The 14175-nt window shown below is 42.2% G+C and overlaps 1 protein-coding gene across 1 annotated transcript in view; it reads left to right on the top strand.

Moving 5' to 3' along the window:
• Positions 1-10487, top strand: part of PRIMA1 (proline rich membrane anchor 1) — a 49484-nt gene extending 38997 nt beyond the window's left edge. The window contains exon 4 of the mRNA XM_031066174.1: positions 6036-10487. Coding sequence (XP_030922034.1) covers positions 6036-6135 — 100 coding nt within the window. The 3' untranslated portion in view covers positions 6136-10487. The remainder of the gene's footprint in view (positions 1-6035) is intronic.
• Positions 10488-14175: the final 3688 nt, after the last annotated feature.

Raw genomic sequence — 14175 nt, 5'->3', positions numbered from 1 at the left:
TTTTCTGATTCATACAAGAGTTTTTATTTGTTTTCATAAGGGGCAAAGGGGCAATGCAGCTTGAGGAAGGAAAACTCCATCAAATATCTAAACTGAAAATAACCCAATAGACATAATCCTTTCAAATGCTGAAGGTAATATCATCCAAGATACCTACAACACTTTCTAGTTTGGAAGAGTAAGTAAAAAAAATCATATATTGTGATAAAAAGTAATAAACACCGGGACAAGACAGTTTGTAGGTGCTTTAGATGCTGGACTATCTCTGTAACCTGAATGGAGATGGAGATATGGGGGATACATGTAAAAGCCTTGGGAGACAAACACTGAGCTGTAGTGAGTGTGTTGCTAAAAGTTGTCCAGATGGAGCTGCTTTTTATTATAACTGTAAAACATTTGCTTTGTATGTGGGAGGCAGTAGAGCCAGTAACCTCTTCCTACGAGTAATGAATAGTGTACTGCCTGTTTTCTGGACAGATAGATGGTCACATATGGCCATTAGCTAATTTAATAGAGAAAAACTAAGGTTCCGGAGAATTTTCATCCTTTGGGTTTCTTCTTTGACTTCTGTCTTCACATTGTCAAATAAAATATATCCAGTCTGATTTTTTTTCATGTGTCTCTGAGACAGTGAAATGTAGAAGTCAGAATGTGACTCCTTCCATGATTCTAAAGATTTTCACCAGAGAAGTGTCCTCCTCCAACATGAGCCCCATATGTCTAAGCCATAGCACCAGGCTGGCCAGCAAGGCTGGTTGTGTATGGCTGCACACAAATTTAATGGCTGTGTCCCTGAAAGCAACTGTTGTCAATGCACTGAGCTCGTCTAGCAGGAGTCCTATTCACAAACCAGTCTTAGAAAGCAACTTCTCTTGTCCCACCACTTGCTCTTGTGGAAAGTGATTCCCCTCTGATGACTGAGGCCAGGAATCAAACAGTTGTGTGATGAACTCCCCCAGTACTGAGATGTAAACAGCCTCCATTCATGTTCTTTTGTTCTTATAAACATTCAGATTATGCAGAGTGATGGTCTCATAATTGAATAACATGACAAAATGTATTCTTCCATTCCTATCTGCTAAATGGGGATGTATTTGAAGTATGACTGTAGTCCACACATCATCATGTCTGGGCTTCAAGCAGTGAAGTGTAGCCTGGAGCCCTCAGCAGAGCTGCCACAGGTACTGCTAGCATCCTAGCCCTGGGGATGAAGCTGAGTGGAAATAAACTACACAAATATCTACCCTGATTCTTGGACTTTTTGTAACCCAGAAAGATGCCACTGCAGCTTGATCTCTACTGGTATATAGGTAGCTCGGATATTCCTGGATGCTTCTATTTATATGTCCCCTGAGGATAGACCAATCCTATGAAGCAAATGTGTATACTGTATGAGACCCGATTTTATTGAAAGTTGATATCTTTTGTGTGTTGATAGCTAATGAAATATGGTTATGGAGAAGAGCTTTGAGATCACTGCACATGCAAGTGAAATAGCTCCCTGATTTGCCTTCTCCCTTCAGACACTTTGCCCCAGAGACTGGCACTCAACCCAGCACCTGCCAGCACCAGAAATGGAGCTGCCAAATGGAGCTGCCCAGAGAACTTTGTTCAGGAATGAAACAGCAATCAGGAGAGAGACAAGCTCTTTACATGCGACTAAAGGCACCTTCCTGAGAGGAACTGAAAACACAAAGGGATTTTTGGCACGGGCACCCCTTACACTGGCACAAATACAATTGTGCAGACAGTAGGGAGATGCCTCATAACTTTCACCTTTGGTAAAATCTGTCAGTTGATACTGATACCCATACAGTGCAATCTTTCGTGTATATATGTATATATAGAGAGAGAGATTTTTGCAGTTGGCTTTTACAATTTACAATTTTGTACCACTGCTCAGCAAAGAGTGAAGTTTCACTTTGAACTTCTGAGAACTGGTCATTCCCTCCAACAATGCATACCAAAAAACCAGTCTTTCCTCCTCTAACTATACATGAAAAGAAGAATGACCCTCTATTGCTGTTTGGAAAGAAATAGGATATGTATTTCCCCAGAGAATAATCCAGGGCAGCAAATCCCCAAGTGGAGACAGGTGTCTTCTGGCAGTGCTGAGTTGGGTGTGGGAACCCCAGGAGGAGGTGAATTTGAGATCCTGTCATGTCTCTGCTGCCAGCCCAAGGTCACCCCTTCCTAGCTTAATTGGATTTTCTTGGAACCCAGCCTTCCCAGATGCTGGGCTGCATGCACAGGCACTCAGCAGAGACATTGCTGTGGAGGTAGTTAGCAGAAACAGGTTTGCAATACTCAGGCTGTCTTGTGAAATCAGGTTTTATTCTAAACTCTCATCCCTTTCAAGCATGAAGCGCCTGGAAGTGTGAAGTATTAAATGTGGACTGCACTGGGAGTTTTAAACTCTCTTGCAGCTTACGGTTCTGGACAAAAGTTCTGTTCCCATGTCAAAGTGATCTTATTCTTCCCAAAGCTTTATTGAGCCTATAATGAGGTGTGATAAAGTCATGACTAAATGAATAGTCTGCTCTGGTTTTACTTGGTTTTGTCTGTGTAGCCATAGTGAAGTGTGTACAAATGGGACACGAGGTGAAGCCCTTTCCTAGTACTCTATCACATAACTGCCTTAGAAACAGTAGCTCTATGCCAAATACACACAGTAGCCAAAGCTGGCAAGGAGGGTTTTGTCAAATATACAAACTAAGTTTTGTGACTAGACATGATAAAGGCCCAAAAACTATGTTTCCTCTAAAAAATTTTCTAAACATAGAACATAAAAATTGTGTTTGAATTTGCATCAGTACATTGACCTTTATCCAGGACTCTGCAGAGGATTGGTACAAGCCAATGTGACAAGCTAATATGAAATTCTTTGATAAATAATATATATAATGTGATCACAACTTCATCTGAAATTTTAGCTTGACATGTGAAATACACTGTTAAACAGCTGTTTGATGCTTTCTTGATTTTAGGACTCGCACAAGTTAATGCATGCATGGTGGAGAGGTCATTATGGACTCTGAGGCACCATTTCAGGCGTGTGCTAAGCTGTACAGAGTTGCATGGCCAGAGTTTCATTCACAGATGTTTGGCATGAAGACCCAATTTGTTTGCTAAACAATGTATAGACAAATTATACTGTAAAACAATTCAAACCACTCATTAGTGAAAAGCCTGTTTCGCCTGCCACCAAGTGAGTATGTCACAGCTATGAATAGTTCCCTGCTCATCCCTGCCCTCACTAATTTGAAATGTCCCTTTAACCAGTCAAGAGCAGCCCTGGAATGGAAATGCATAAATGTGTATCCATAGCTTATCATCTGAAAGGGGCTTGGAGCATTACACTTTGGAAAATCATCCACAATTTGGCATATTAGACAGAAAATAGGATAAAAGGGTTCTCTTTGGTGTGCAAGAAAATTTGCATGCTTGGATCTCAGCAGTGAACAACAACTGGAGTAAAAAGAGTTAGTGGCACAGAGCTAGTGGCACACAGAGAGCCAATGCCCTAATGCAAGAGGGCACTTGAAAAATCACAAGCCAAAATGACTTTTACATGGGCTAATTTAATCATGGTGACAAGTGCATACCAGTGTGCCAAGCCAGTGATTTAAATGTTGTAACCGGGGCAAGTCTGACCCCAAATCCCTGCCCGTTGTGCATTTGAAAACAAATGGAGAGAAAGAGTTAAACAGAGCAGTCTCCAAGCCTGAACTTTTGCATCTAACAATAGTCTTTTCATTGAGACTCAGGAAAATAAGTGCTCTGTTTTGCTAGCACTAACCCTGAGCAATTGATAAAGCAGAACCTTGATAAAATCTCCATTCCCCTATTTGCAGGCTCTGAAAAAATACTCTTCCGTTGCATGCAAGTGCCGGTGGTGTGATATCCCCGGCAACCTGTCTAGCAGGCTCTGCAGAGGGATCTCACCATCAGAGGTGAGCCCCCAATCCACCCAGGTCTGTGCTGGGACACCAGCCTGGGGAGGGGAAAGTGCAAATTTCAGGACAACTGAAGCACTACATCTTAAAACCACTACTAGAAAATGTAAAAATGTAGATTAAAATGAGAGAAAGACATTTTTTAACGTAAAGAAAGAAGAAGTCTAGTTGGGGAAAGAAAATGGAACTGGAGAGGGACAAAAACATAGGAGACCAAAGAAAGAAGGAGTAAATGGGAAAAAAACAGCAAGTAAATTGGCCAAAATGTCTTCATTTTTAAATTATCGATAGGTTTGGAACTGGGAGAAAAGAAAAACAAAAGAATTTTTGAAAGCAGCAGAGATATTTCGACAGTCGCTCCGTTTTTCCTGCCATGACAAAAAATAAGCAATAAGCACTGCCATCAGATTCCCCATTCTTCCTGTCAGGGATGTGCTGTGGTGGATGTGTGCTTTCAGTGTCACAGAAGAAAGACCCACATGACCTTGTTTCAGATTCAGACAGGCACTGCATGTTGAGCACTGAAAAACAGTTTATCAAACCCCTCAGTCTCCTTAACTCTTAGTCTCCCCTTCCATTTCCATTCTCTAATAGCTGCAATCATGACTAACATTAACAAGCTTTAAGTCTTACCAGGTAGAGAGGCACAAAGTATCATAATCAGAAGTATTTTCTTTGAGATTACAAGCAAGGAAATTTACCTACCTGTAATCACTCTCCATAAAGCTTTCATTAATACTTTGCTGAAATTAAATATCATTAACCATTTTGTAATAATTGCTGTTAAAAATTAAAATATTAACAAAATTAAATATCATTAACCGTTTTGTAATAATTGCTGTTTGTTTTGTTAAACATTGATGAGAACAATAGCACAGAATGACTGTTGTAATACATGTATCTGGTCCTCTTTTTGCCCTTAGCAACACCTTAAACTCAAGACACTCATGTCTGAAATATCTGTGTGGAAAGCACAAAGATTTTTTTCCTCCTACTATGTTTAAAGCTTCAAGTTAAACCACTTTTGAGAAGGGAAGTTGTGGGGGGAAGTTACAAGATGGAACATGGTCTGTTACAGGACTTAAGCTCAGGTCTCCCTTTTCAGAGTAACTATAAAATCCTAAATAAATTATTTTGCTCTGTGGTGTACAGATGCTTGATAGTTTTCTGCACTTGTTGAGAATTTCCTGAATTTTCTCACAATTAGCACGTGATCCTGGACTGTGTTAGCAAATAGTAGGAGTGGCCACTAAACAAAACAAGAAGGTGGTGCTGCTGGAAGTCTGGTCGGTCACAGCAAGCACCATGTTTCAGTCTCTAGCTCGGACACCTAGAACACAGACACCTCTATCTGGGCTAGCAGACTAGCCTGCCTTCACTGACAGTGCAGGGGAACACAAATGCCTTGGGCACAAACAGCTTAAAGTGGATACCCATATTTTGGGTATCCACTTTAAGCTGTTCTGAATCATGTTTAAAAGAACCTGTTTTTCTCCACTGGCTGTGGAGGATGTCTGGGATGGTCACCACAGGTGTGTACATATCTGCGCTGGTCAGATGAGTCCACTCCTAGTGACTGAACACGGTGGTGTTCTCATGACCAGTGAGGCACTTGGGTCCTTGGTGGACATGACTGGTCATCATCCCAGCTTGAATGATGTGACACTTTGAGGAGAAAGGTCATGACTGCCCCAAGGCAGAGCCAACCCAGCACCCAGCCCAGCATCCCAGCCTGTGTTCCAGAGATGAAGGTGGCAGTGGAGGACATTCCTTCCAGCAGCCTTCATCTCATGCAACAGGGACACCTGTATCCATTCGCAGACTAGCATGGGGACACCAAAAGCACATCATGACACCTTAGGATCAGACATGTCACCTTGCAGGTGGACTATGATGCTTGACAAAATTAGCTGCTGCTTTGGCCTGTGTTCAGAAAGGGAAAAATAGACAGAAGTTTGATATTATTATGTACCTTACATGTCCTGGCTTTCGATCTGTATTGACAAAGAAGGTGTTGATCTCTGTTCTTTCTTCTCTCCCTTCCCTGCCTGTACATCACCAAACCTGGGCTCACCCAAGGAAACCAATGAGAAAAGAAGAGAACGGAGCCAGTCGGTCGGAATATGCAATGACCTCCTCCCAGAACAACAAAACAGTTGATAACAATGCGGTCGTATAATCCCCGGGAGCCCGCCAAGCGCAGGAGGTGGCAAACTTTCAAAGCACACACACAGAGTATGCAAGGTGGGTGAAATGAGGCAACCAAGGGAGCTCTGTGGCCAAGGACTTCATTTCAGAAACAGCGCACGCATCAGTGATCCAGAAGAGAAAACCAGGCTGCTCTCCAGGCTTGCTGCTGCTCCAGGGGAGGATCGGCTCACCCACCTGGGCTGCCCAGAGGAAAGGCCTCACAAAGGCATAAGCACTGCATGCTGCATCCCATGAAAACCATGTTGCCATGCCTCCCGCTCCTTCTTCTTCTTCTTCCTCTCTTCCCATACTTTTGTGTTTGAACTGAGTGTCACAAAAAGCTTCTGGAGTAGGATCTTTTGAGGAGAGGGTGATCTGCTAGAGTGGCAGTAGTTTACCACAGATGGGAAGAGGGAGGTGTCTCCCTCTAAATGGGAGGTGTCTCCCTCTAAAGGGTGAGAGGTGTCACCTATGTGCTTCTCCAGCCTGTGCAGTTTCATACGCTGATGCTTCATTCTTTTCATTCTTACTATTTTGTTATTACAAAGAGAACAATGGTTTCTTTTAAGCAATCAAGCAAAATTGCCCTGAACTTCTGACTTATTCAAGAAATTTATCTGTGGTCTGGTGACTATGGAGTTTTCATGGCTGAAGTGTTCAGGCAGAAGAAATCAAAATGTAAGATTTTAGCAATTAGCATTGCTATTGAAAGAGATGTTATTAAGATGTGCTTTAAACATTATTACTCCATAATCAGCCTCCTTTTTTGCACCACACTTTTATTTTATCTTCAAAAATATTCCTTTGTGAAACTGCATGTTTCTCTGTGTTCGCATCATGCTGATTCCCCAGGGAAACTCCTACAGGAAAGATACTGTTTACATCTTGGTGTGAGTGTTGGGACAGGATTGTGTTGAAAGGACTAGCAGCCCTTTGAAATTCTCTTCATTCACTGGTTAGTGCTGTTCCTTCAAAGCGTTGAGTCTCTTGAACTGATGCACTGAGGACATTGCAGGTCTGGCTTGTAGGACCACTTTGAGGGCCTGGTAGCTGGTTGTGCCCACGTTACCTCGGTCTCTGCCTCTCCTGAGCTGAGGCTGACAGTGGTGCCAAGTTCAGCATACAGTTCAGTATACTTTGCATGACATGGATTGCAGACTATTTAAAGCAAAGCTGAATCTACCCAAATTCATTTCACATAGGATCTCAGGTCAGACTCAGTAAGTAGCCCTTAGGATAAAGGTGATGAGGCTAGTTGAGATGCTGGTCTTTCCTTACCTCCTGAAAACTTTCCTTTGTGTCATATCTCCACCTGGATGTCTCCATTTACCTCTGTGCTGAAAGTAGTGATGCAGTCAAAGACAAATTTACACCCTGGCGTCTTGTCTGGACAGAAAACTTCGGTACCACCCGGTCTCTGTGTCTGTGGGTAACTCCCAGGCACCGATGCAGTCTCACTCTGGGACCTGGCTGCCCCAGCTGTGTTGTCCCTCAGTACTGCAACACACCAATACTTTCAGTTTTATATAAGGATGTGCCTGAACTGCAGAAATCAGACCTGGATTTTGAGCTCATTCCAGCCTGTGGGTAATCTGTTCCTGGGATGCAGAGTTTGGTGTGATGGTAGATGAAGACGATGTTCTGCAGATCTTCCCAAAAAAGCTCTGGAATGTTCAAATCAGCAGTCTCAGCTCAGGCCCATCTGCAGTTTTCTATTACCTATCAAACAATAGGGTATATGTAAATACAAGTACCTTTTCAATTATAAAATGAAATGCTGCTATATATTGCTCTTGAGAAATTTATGGTTATTCATTTAGCTTTTTAGTCTGTCATCACTATGTAGAAGTTTAACTGCATAAAATTATTTTTTAAAGTTAGACTTTCTTTGGAAGTTAATGCAATTGCAAAAGTGAAAGGAGGCAAGTAACCACAAGTATGATCATTCCCAGCCATTCCCAGTTAATATTGTGTGCTTGTGCAAGACACAGTGATATATCCTTAGATCCAAAGTGGGATTAAAACTATACAATTTACAATTTGAGTCTAGTATCCCAAATGTTGATTGTCTAAAGCACTTAGCCCCTAAATACTATAATAAAAATATTGCAAGTATATTTCTAGAATATTTTTAAGCTATAACATTTATTTTGGTGTAGTTACCTATGTTTTCCTTTCTTTTTTTACTCCAGTTGTTTCAGCCTAAATGTGGAAATGTGGCATATTTTGAGACTGGTTGCATGTTTATCTGAGAGTATAAAGTATGAATGCAGATAAGTTTAGCATAATATGGGCTCAGGATTAGCACTTTTTCCTAAAGGTTGTTGATTTTATTTGTTTCCTAATACAGCTTTAAAGGCATGTTCTGTAAGGTCAAAATCACAAAAAGGATTTCTAGGTCATTATGTCCATCAAAATATGTCTGTTTTTGCAAAAAAAAAGAGTAAAAAGAGATGGTCACTAAACTGTTTGATTTTCAGTGGTATCAGTGGTAAAATGTCCTCACTAGAGAAGACCCTGATGACAACACAGCCCACAAGCAAACCCAGCCTAGGGCCCATGAAGACTTCAGGAGAACATAAACTTTAAAAGCTTCCTGGAGAGTGGAGAGGCAGGGCATTGCAAGGCACAGCACATGCTGCCTAGGATCCATTTCCAACTCTGCCACTGATCTGCTGTTTACTAGCAAGTAATTTTGCCTCTCTGTGCCTCAATTTACCCATCTGTATAATCACAATAAAAGCAGGTACCAGCTCTGCAGCAGCATTTTGAGAGAAATACACGCAGCTTATTTGCTAGGTGGATATACCATGTCAATATATGCAACATGCTGATAAACGTATCGGGCACCTAATTGCCATAATAGTTCCTGAGCAAGCTTTCCTCTTGTGCTTTTATATTGCATAAAAGAAAAGCAGCAGCAGATGGGCTGAGAGCTGCTCTTCTGCTTGCCCAGACCCTTTGCTCTCAGCCCTCACATGGCAGCATGGCAGGAGAGGTGGGAGATCTTGCATGGGGTAGCTTTGCCTTTAGATTCCTGCCCAAGTACAGCTGGGTATACATTGCACCAAAGGGATCTTGAGAAAGGTGCTGGGGAAAGTGTACTGGAATCAGACACAACTCTTCAGAAAAGGGAGGCTAGACAGGGGATGTCACTGAGGAGTGGTTTCTGAGGCTCGCTGATGGGGTTTAAGGTTGTGTTTAATACTCTACAGACTACTTGCAAAACTTCTATAAGAGAGGCTTCTGTGCTTCCTTACTGTACTATAATTAAATGCAAAGGGAAAGGAATAGGCCAGATACATAGGCACTTCACTAAGCAGTGATCCTGGATCTGGAGAACTGGCAACCTAAAATGCAGCTTTACAAGCATTTTGAGTTCCTTTTTAGCCACTAAAATATCAGGGGTAGAAAGGACCTGCCTAGCTCCATTGACAAAATAGTCACATCCCCCAGCAGATGTGAAGATGGCCAGTTTCTACACAGAAGGTACTTGCTGTGCTCTGCCCACCACCAGACAAACTCAGCAAACTGCTGCCCTCAGTCTGAGGGAGAGCAGCAGCTCCAAATCTCTTCTCAAGGATCACCACGAGCAGGGAATGCACCTTAAGGGCCTGAGCTGCCAAGTGTTGGGTTTCCTCGTTCCTCACAAGACAGGAAGGTGGAGCTGAAGCGCCAGCCCTGCTGCCCTTCCTGTCCCACACCTGACACAGTGGTGTGCCCAGGGAAGCATTTCTGCCTTGGACAGATGCTGCAAAAACAGACATGGAAAGAAAGGGGAAAGTTTTACGAAGTATAAAATATAAATATATTGATATATATCTATACAGAGACCTGGTTGTCCAGTCTTGCATGCTACATGGTCAGAGCATGTGGGGAAAGTGGGGGTACCCTGCTCCAACCAGGTCATGGCCATTGATGCTGCCAAGCAATGGAGAATCAGGCCTATGGTAGATATGTATTTACTATACTCTCTGCACCTGTACAAACAAAAATATATTATTTTAAACTGCAAAATAGTGTGTTTAAATCAATGCATGAATGTAAATATTCTAAGATCTGCCTTCTTGACTGTGTACCACATGTACAGATGAAAACGAATATTGTTTATAGGAAATCTGTATCAGTGGTTAAATGACTAAAGAGAAAAAAATATCAGACTTAATGTTGTCATGTTTCTCAAACAAGCCATTAATGTATATTTAGTATTTAAGGATATTGCTCAATAAGTATGTTCTGTACCAAAAACTGTGTTGCATATACAGATTGTCCAGTACCCTATTTTAAAAAGGCACCATAATTAATTTTTATTTTAAATAAAAATGTACTTGTAAAAACTTAGCTGTGTCCTGTTGGTTATGTAGCTGAGAGCATTGAATGGGGGGATGGCTGCAGTGCCTCTTAAGGCACTTCTCTTGTTACCCAAATTTACCAGGCATGCTTGAAGTAAGGCTGAAGTAATTCCTCAGGGACTGCCAGGTACCTGTATGAGCTCAGCTAGCACCTGCCGTGGGAGGGGAGGATTCTATTTAAATAGGAAAGCATTCTGGTTGTCTTTGTTCCCAAGACATTATTCCCTAACAGTTTTTGCTGGCACCTTAGAAATTATTTCATGTCCTAGTTTGGAAAAAAAATCTTAAATAAGACAGAGTAACAATAATCATCTAATATGGTGGGAACATGAAGGGTCTAAAGCCTCACATATCTTAAGAGGAGCAGCTGAAGGAGCTGGGGATGCTTAGTTTGGAGAAAGAGGGGCTCAGGGAAAACCTTATCTCTATCTACAACTACCTGAAAGGAGGTTCTAGCAAGATGGAGGTCAGTTTCTACTGAGAACAAGTGATAGGACAAAGGAAACAGCCTCAAGTTGCCCTAAGGGGAGTTTTAGATCAGGTATTAGGAAAAACTTCTACCTTTAAAGGGTTGTCAAGCATTGGAAGAGGCTGCACAGGGGAGTGGTAGAGTCAGTAAACCTGGACCTATTTAAAAGACAAATAGATGTGGCACCTGGGGACATGGTTTAGTGGTGAATGTGATGGTTCTGCGTAAGTGGTTGGACTTGATGATCCTAGAGGTCTCTTCCAACCTAAAAAATTCTATGATTCTAGGATGCAAAGTGGTTGGGGGTCAGTTTAATGAATTACAGCAACAGCCATTATGCCACAGACTATGGTATCTGTCAGGTTTAAATATTAGACAGGTTTTGCAGAAGAAAACTTCCACATTAAAATCTCTATGTGACCACTGAGAAAGAAAATGCCTCTGGAAGGCATTGACCCCTGCATCAGGCATCAAAACTGTTGGATCAACATCCTTACCTCCAGTCTGCAGAGGAAGAAAAATGTCACTTTGGAGAGCAGGGCACACCCTGGTGTGGTCCTTCAAGTCCTACTAACCCTATCAGCCCCAAATTCACTGCTGTTTGGCTGAGCTCTTGTCTTGCTTTAGTCATGATGAGATGCTCACAACAAGCAATGAGAGGATTGGGTACAAATCTGATTAGAGTACAGGAAAAGAGCTCCAAACCTGAAACCAGGGTTATGTCTTGAGTACAGCTGAAAACCCTGCTAAATAATATGAGGTGCAGCAACTTTGCTGTGCTGAAGAGCCTGATGTTGCCTGACGTGCTCTTCCTTCACCATCCCTTCACTGGGAACCAGTGTTAGATAGCCAGAGAGAAATTGGATTACCGGGGTTTAATATCATTTGGAGAGGGAGCAAGAAATTATAATGAGAGATGTGGATTCTGTGATTCTGCTAATATAAAATCATGAAGTGCTTTTCACTGGTTTCATCTGGGCATGTGTTGCCAAGGTCTACATCTTTTTAAAAGATGCCCAGTACAATTGGTTCCAAATCAGAACTTTCTCCATTTCTGAGAGATGCTTTTTTTTGGGCATGCTTGATTCATGAAGCTATAATCCTTGAGCACAAAGCAATTAAATGTTTAAAAAACAGAAAACAACAAAAAACAACTGACAACCGATGTTATAGTATGCATTAGTCTTCAATTACTGGAGTTTTAACATTTTTATTATTAATATAAGTTTCTTTCTTATCAAAAATATCCCTTCAGAGCTGATCTTCCATTAATAAAGATTTTATCTAAGCCATTTCCTTAAGGTTCTTTCATAATTGCAATGTCTTCAACCATCTTTATAGCACAGAAACAGTTTTCTAATTATGAGTTTACAGAGAAGTTGCCCTTGAAAGTGGCCTGAAACTAGGTTTTTTAGTATTCAGAAAAAAATACTAAGAACATTAATACCAAGATAGCTGGCATTTTCTGAGCTTGTTTTACTTTTGGCTTTAATTAAAACCAAGGCACTCGCTGCAACATTTAAACTCTTGTTCTGCTGCTTCTGTCTTGCCCCATGGCACAGTTTGATATATCCATGGGGATTGGCATTTCTCCTGGTCAGACTGAGTGTCCTGCCAGCCCAGCCCCTGCGGGTGTGAGACCCAGGCAGAGCTGTGAGCCCTGGCACGGGCTCCTCACCTGAGCAGCAAACACAGGGGATGTGCTGGGAGCCACAGGGGGAGGCAGCAGTGCCTTGATGACGTGTGCAGTCCCTCAAGGGGTATTTTCTGGGGAGAGGAGGGAGGGTGCAAGTGCTGGACACAATGTGCAGCACCAGCACCCACTCTGAGCCCTTGTTTCAGGCAGTCATTGGGCAAGTTAAGGTTCAGTAACAAAATGATTGAGGCTGGATGTAGGAACTTAAACCCCCCATATCATGTATTATAAAATTCTATTAAAAGTATTACATCCATGAAAGAAGCATCATTGCGCTGAGAAGAGTCCTGATCAGCCTCCAGGGCTGCTGGGGAGGGTGCAGGACAGGGCAGACCCAGCTCTGCCGCCCCTAAGAACTTAGAGAAGAAAATCCTACGGGTTTAAATTCCTCCCTTGCTGTATTGTGGCAAGGCTTTAGGAAGCTGATTTTATCATGTGTGCTGGCTAGATATATCAAATCTTTTTTATGGCAGTTGGTTTCCTTAATCTGTGAGCTCTCATAAAAAAATAGTTAAATGGTATTTATATATATCTGCCTGAAAGTATTTTATATAATATATCACTGTGGCTGAAAGAGAAAGGAAGTTTCTTTGCAAATAGCAGCTGGCTGTTTTCCTTTCCTATGCCTTGATAGAAATTTCATGAATTCATTTCTGTGCAGCACAAAGAGAACTCAGAGGCGGAACGTGAATAAATTTCCCTTTAGGTTGGGCATCACTTCCCCCTGCACACGCAAACAGAAATGCTTTCAGGATTTAAGTTTCATTTAACACAGGCCTAGTCGGAAGCAGAAAAGAAAATAAAAAGAAAAGCAGGAGCATGGCAGACACATCCCAGTGAATGAGCCTGTGAGCCAGAGACAGCCTCCCCTATTTTGATTTGTAATTTGAGGATAATTCAATTAGACATTTCAGGCAATTTAAACATTCATGCATTGTCCAGCACCAAAGCATGAACTGTTCAGCAGCAAACGAGACCTGACAGCCTTAGCAGGCCAAGTGAAAATCCCAATGTTTAAAAGGAAAAGCTCTCATCTAATTGATATGCCTACCAGAAAATTAAAAAAATAAAGGGGGGAGAGTAGGAGGCTGTGCAGGAGGTACCACGAGGGTGAGAGAAGTACAAAGGGCAGAGTGAGGGGCATATCCTGGCCATGGGCTTCACACCTTATTTGCAGCCATTTGCTTAAAACAGAACGTTTCAAAGCCTGTGTGTTCCTTTTAACAAGGGATTAAAACATAAATGCACCTGATCACCCATCTGCTCACCTCTCCAGAGGTAGCTGAAAGGCAGGCAGGCATTCAGGAGCAAAATGGGAGCATTTTCATAAGCAGCTGCCTATGAAAGCCAGGTGCCCCTGCCCGCTCTGAGCCACACTGAGGTAAGCTGAAATCATCACCCCGTGCCAAGGTCCTGGCACGGAACCCACACAGCAGAAGAAAGTCCTGTCTGGACCCATGGCCCACTCAGGTGACAGGGAGAAGCTGGAGAGCAGGAAGCCTCTCATTGTGC

The sequence above is a fragment of the Geospiza fortis genome, unplaced genomic scaffold (genome assembly GCF_000277835.1).
Source record: "Geospiza fortis unplaced genomic scaffold, GeoFor_1.0 scaffold23, whole genome shotgun sequence".
Classification (NCBI taxonomy): Eukaryota; Metazoa; Chordata; class Aves; order Passeriformes; family Thraupidae; genus Geospiza; species Geospiza fortis.
Note: the sequence above shows the minus strand (reverse complement) of the source record. Positions and strands in the feature narration are given on the sequence as shown.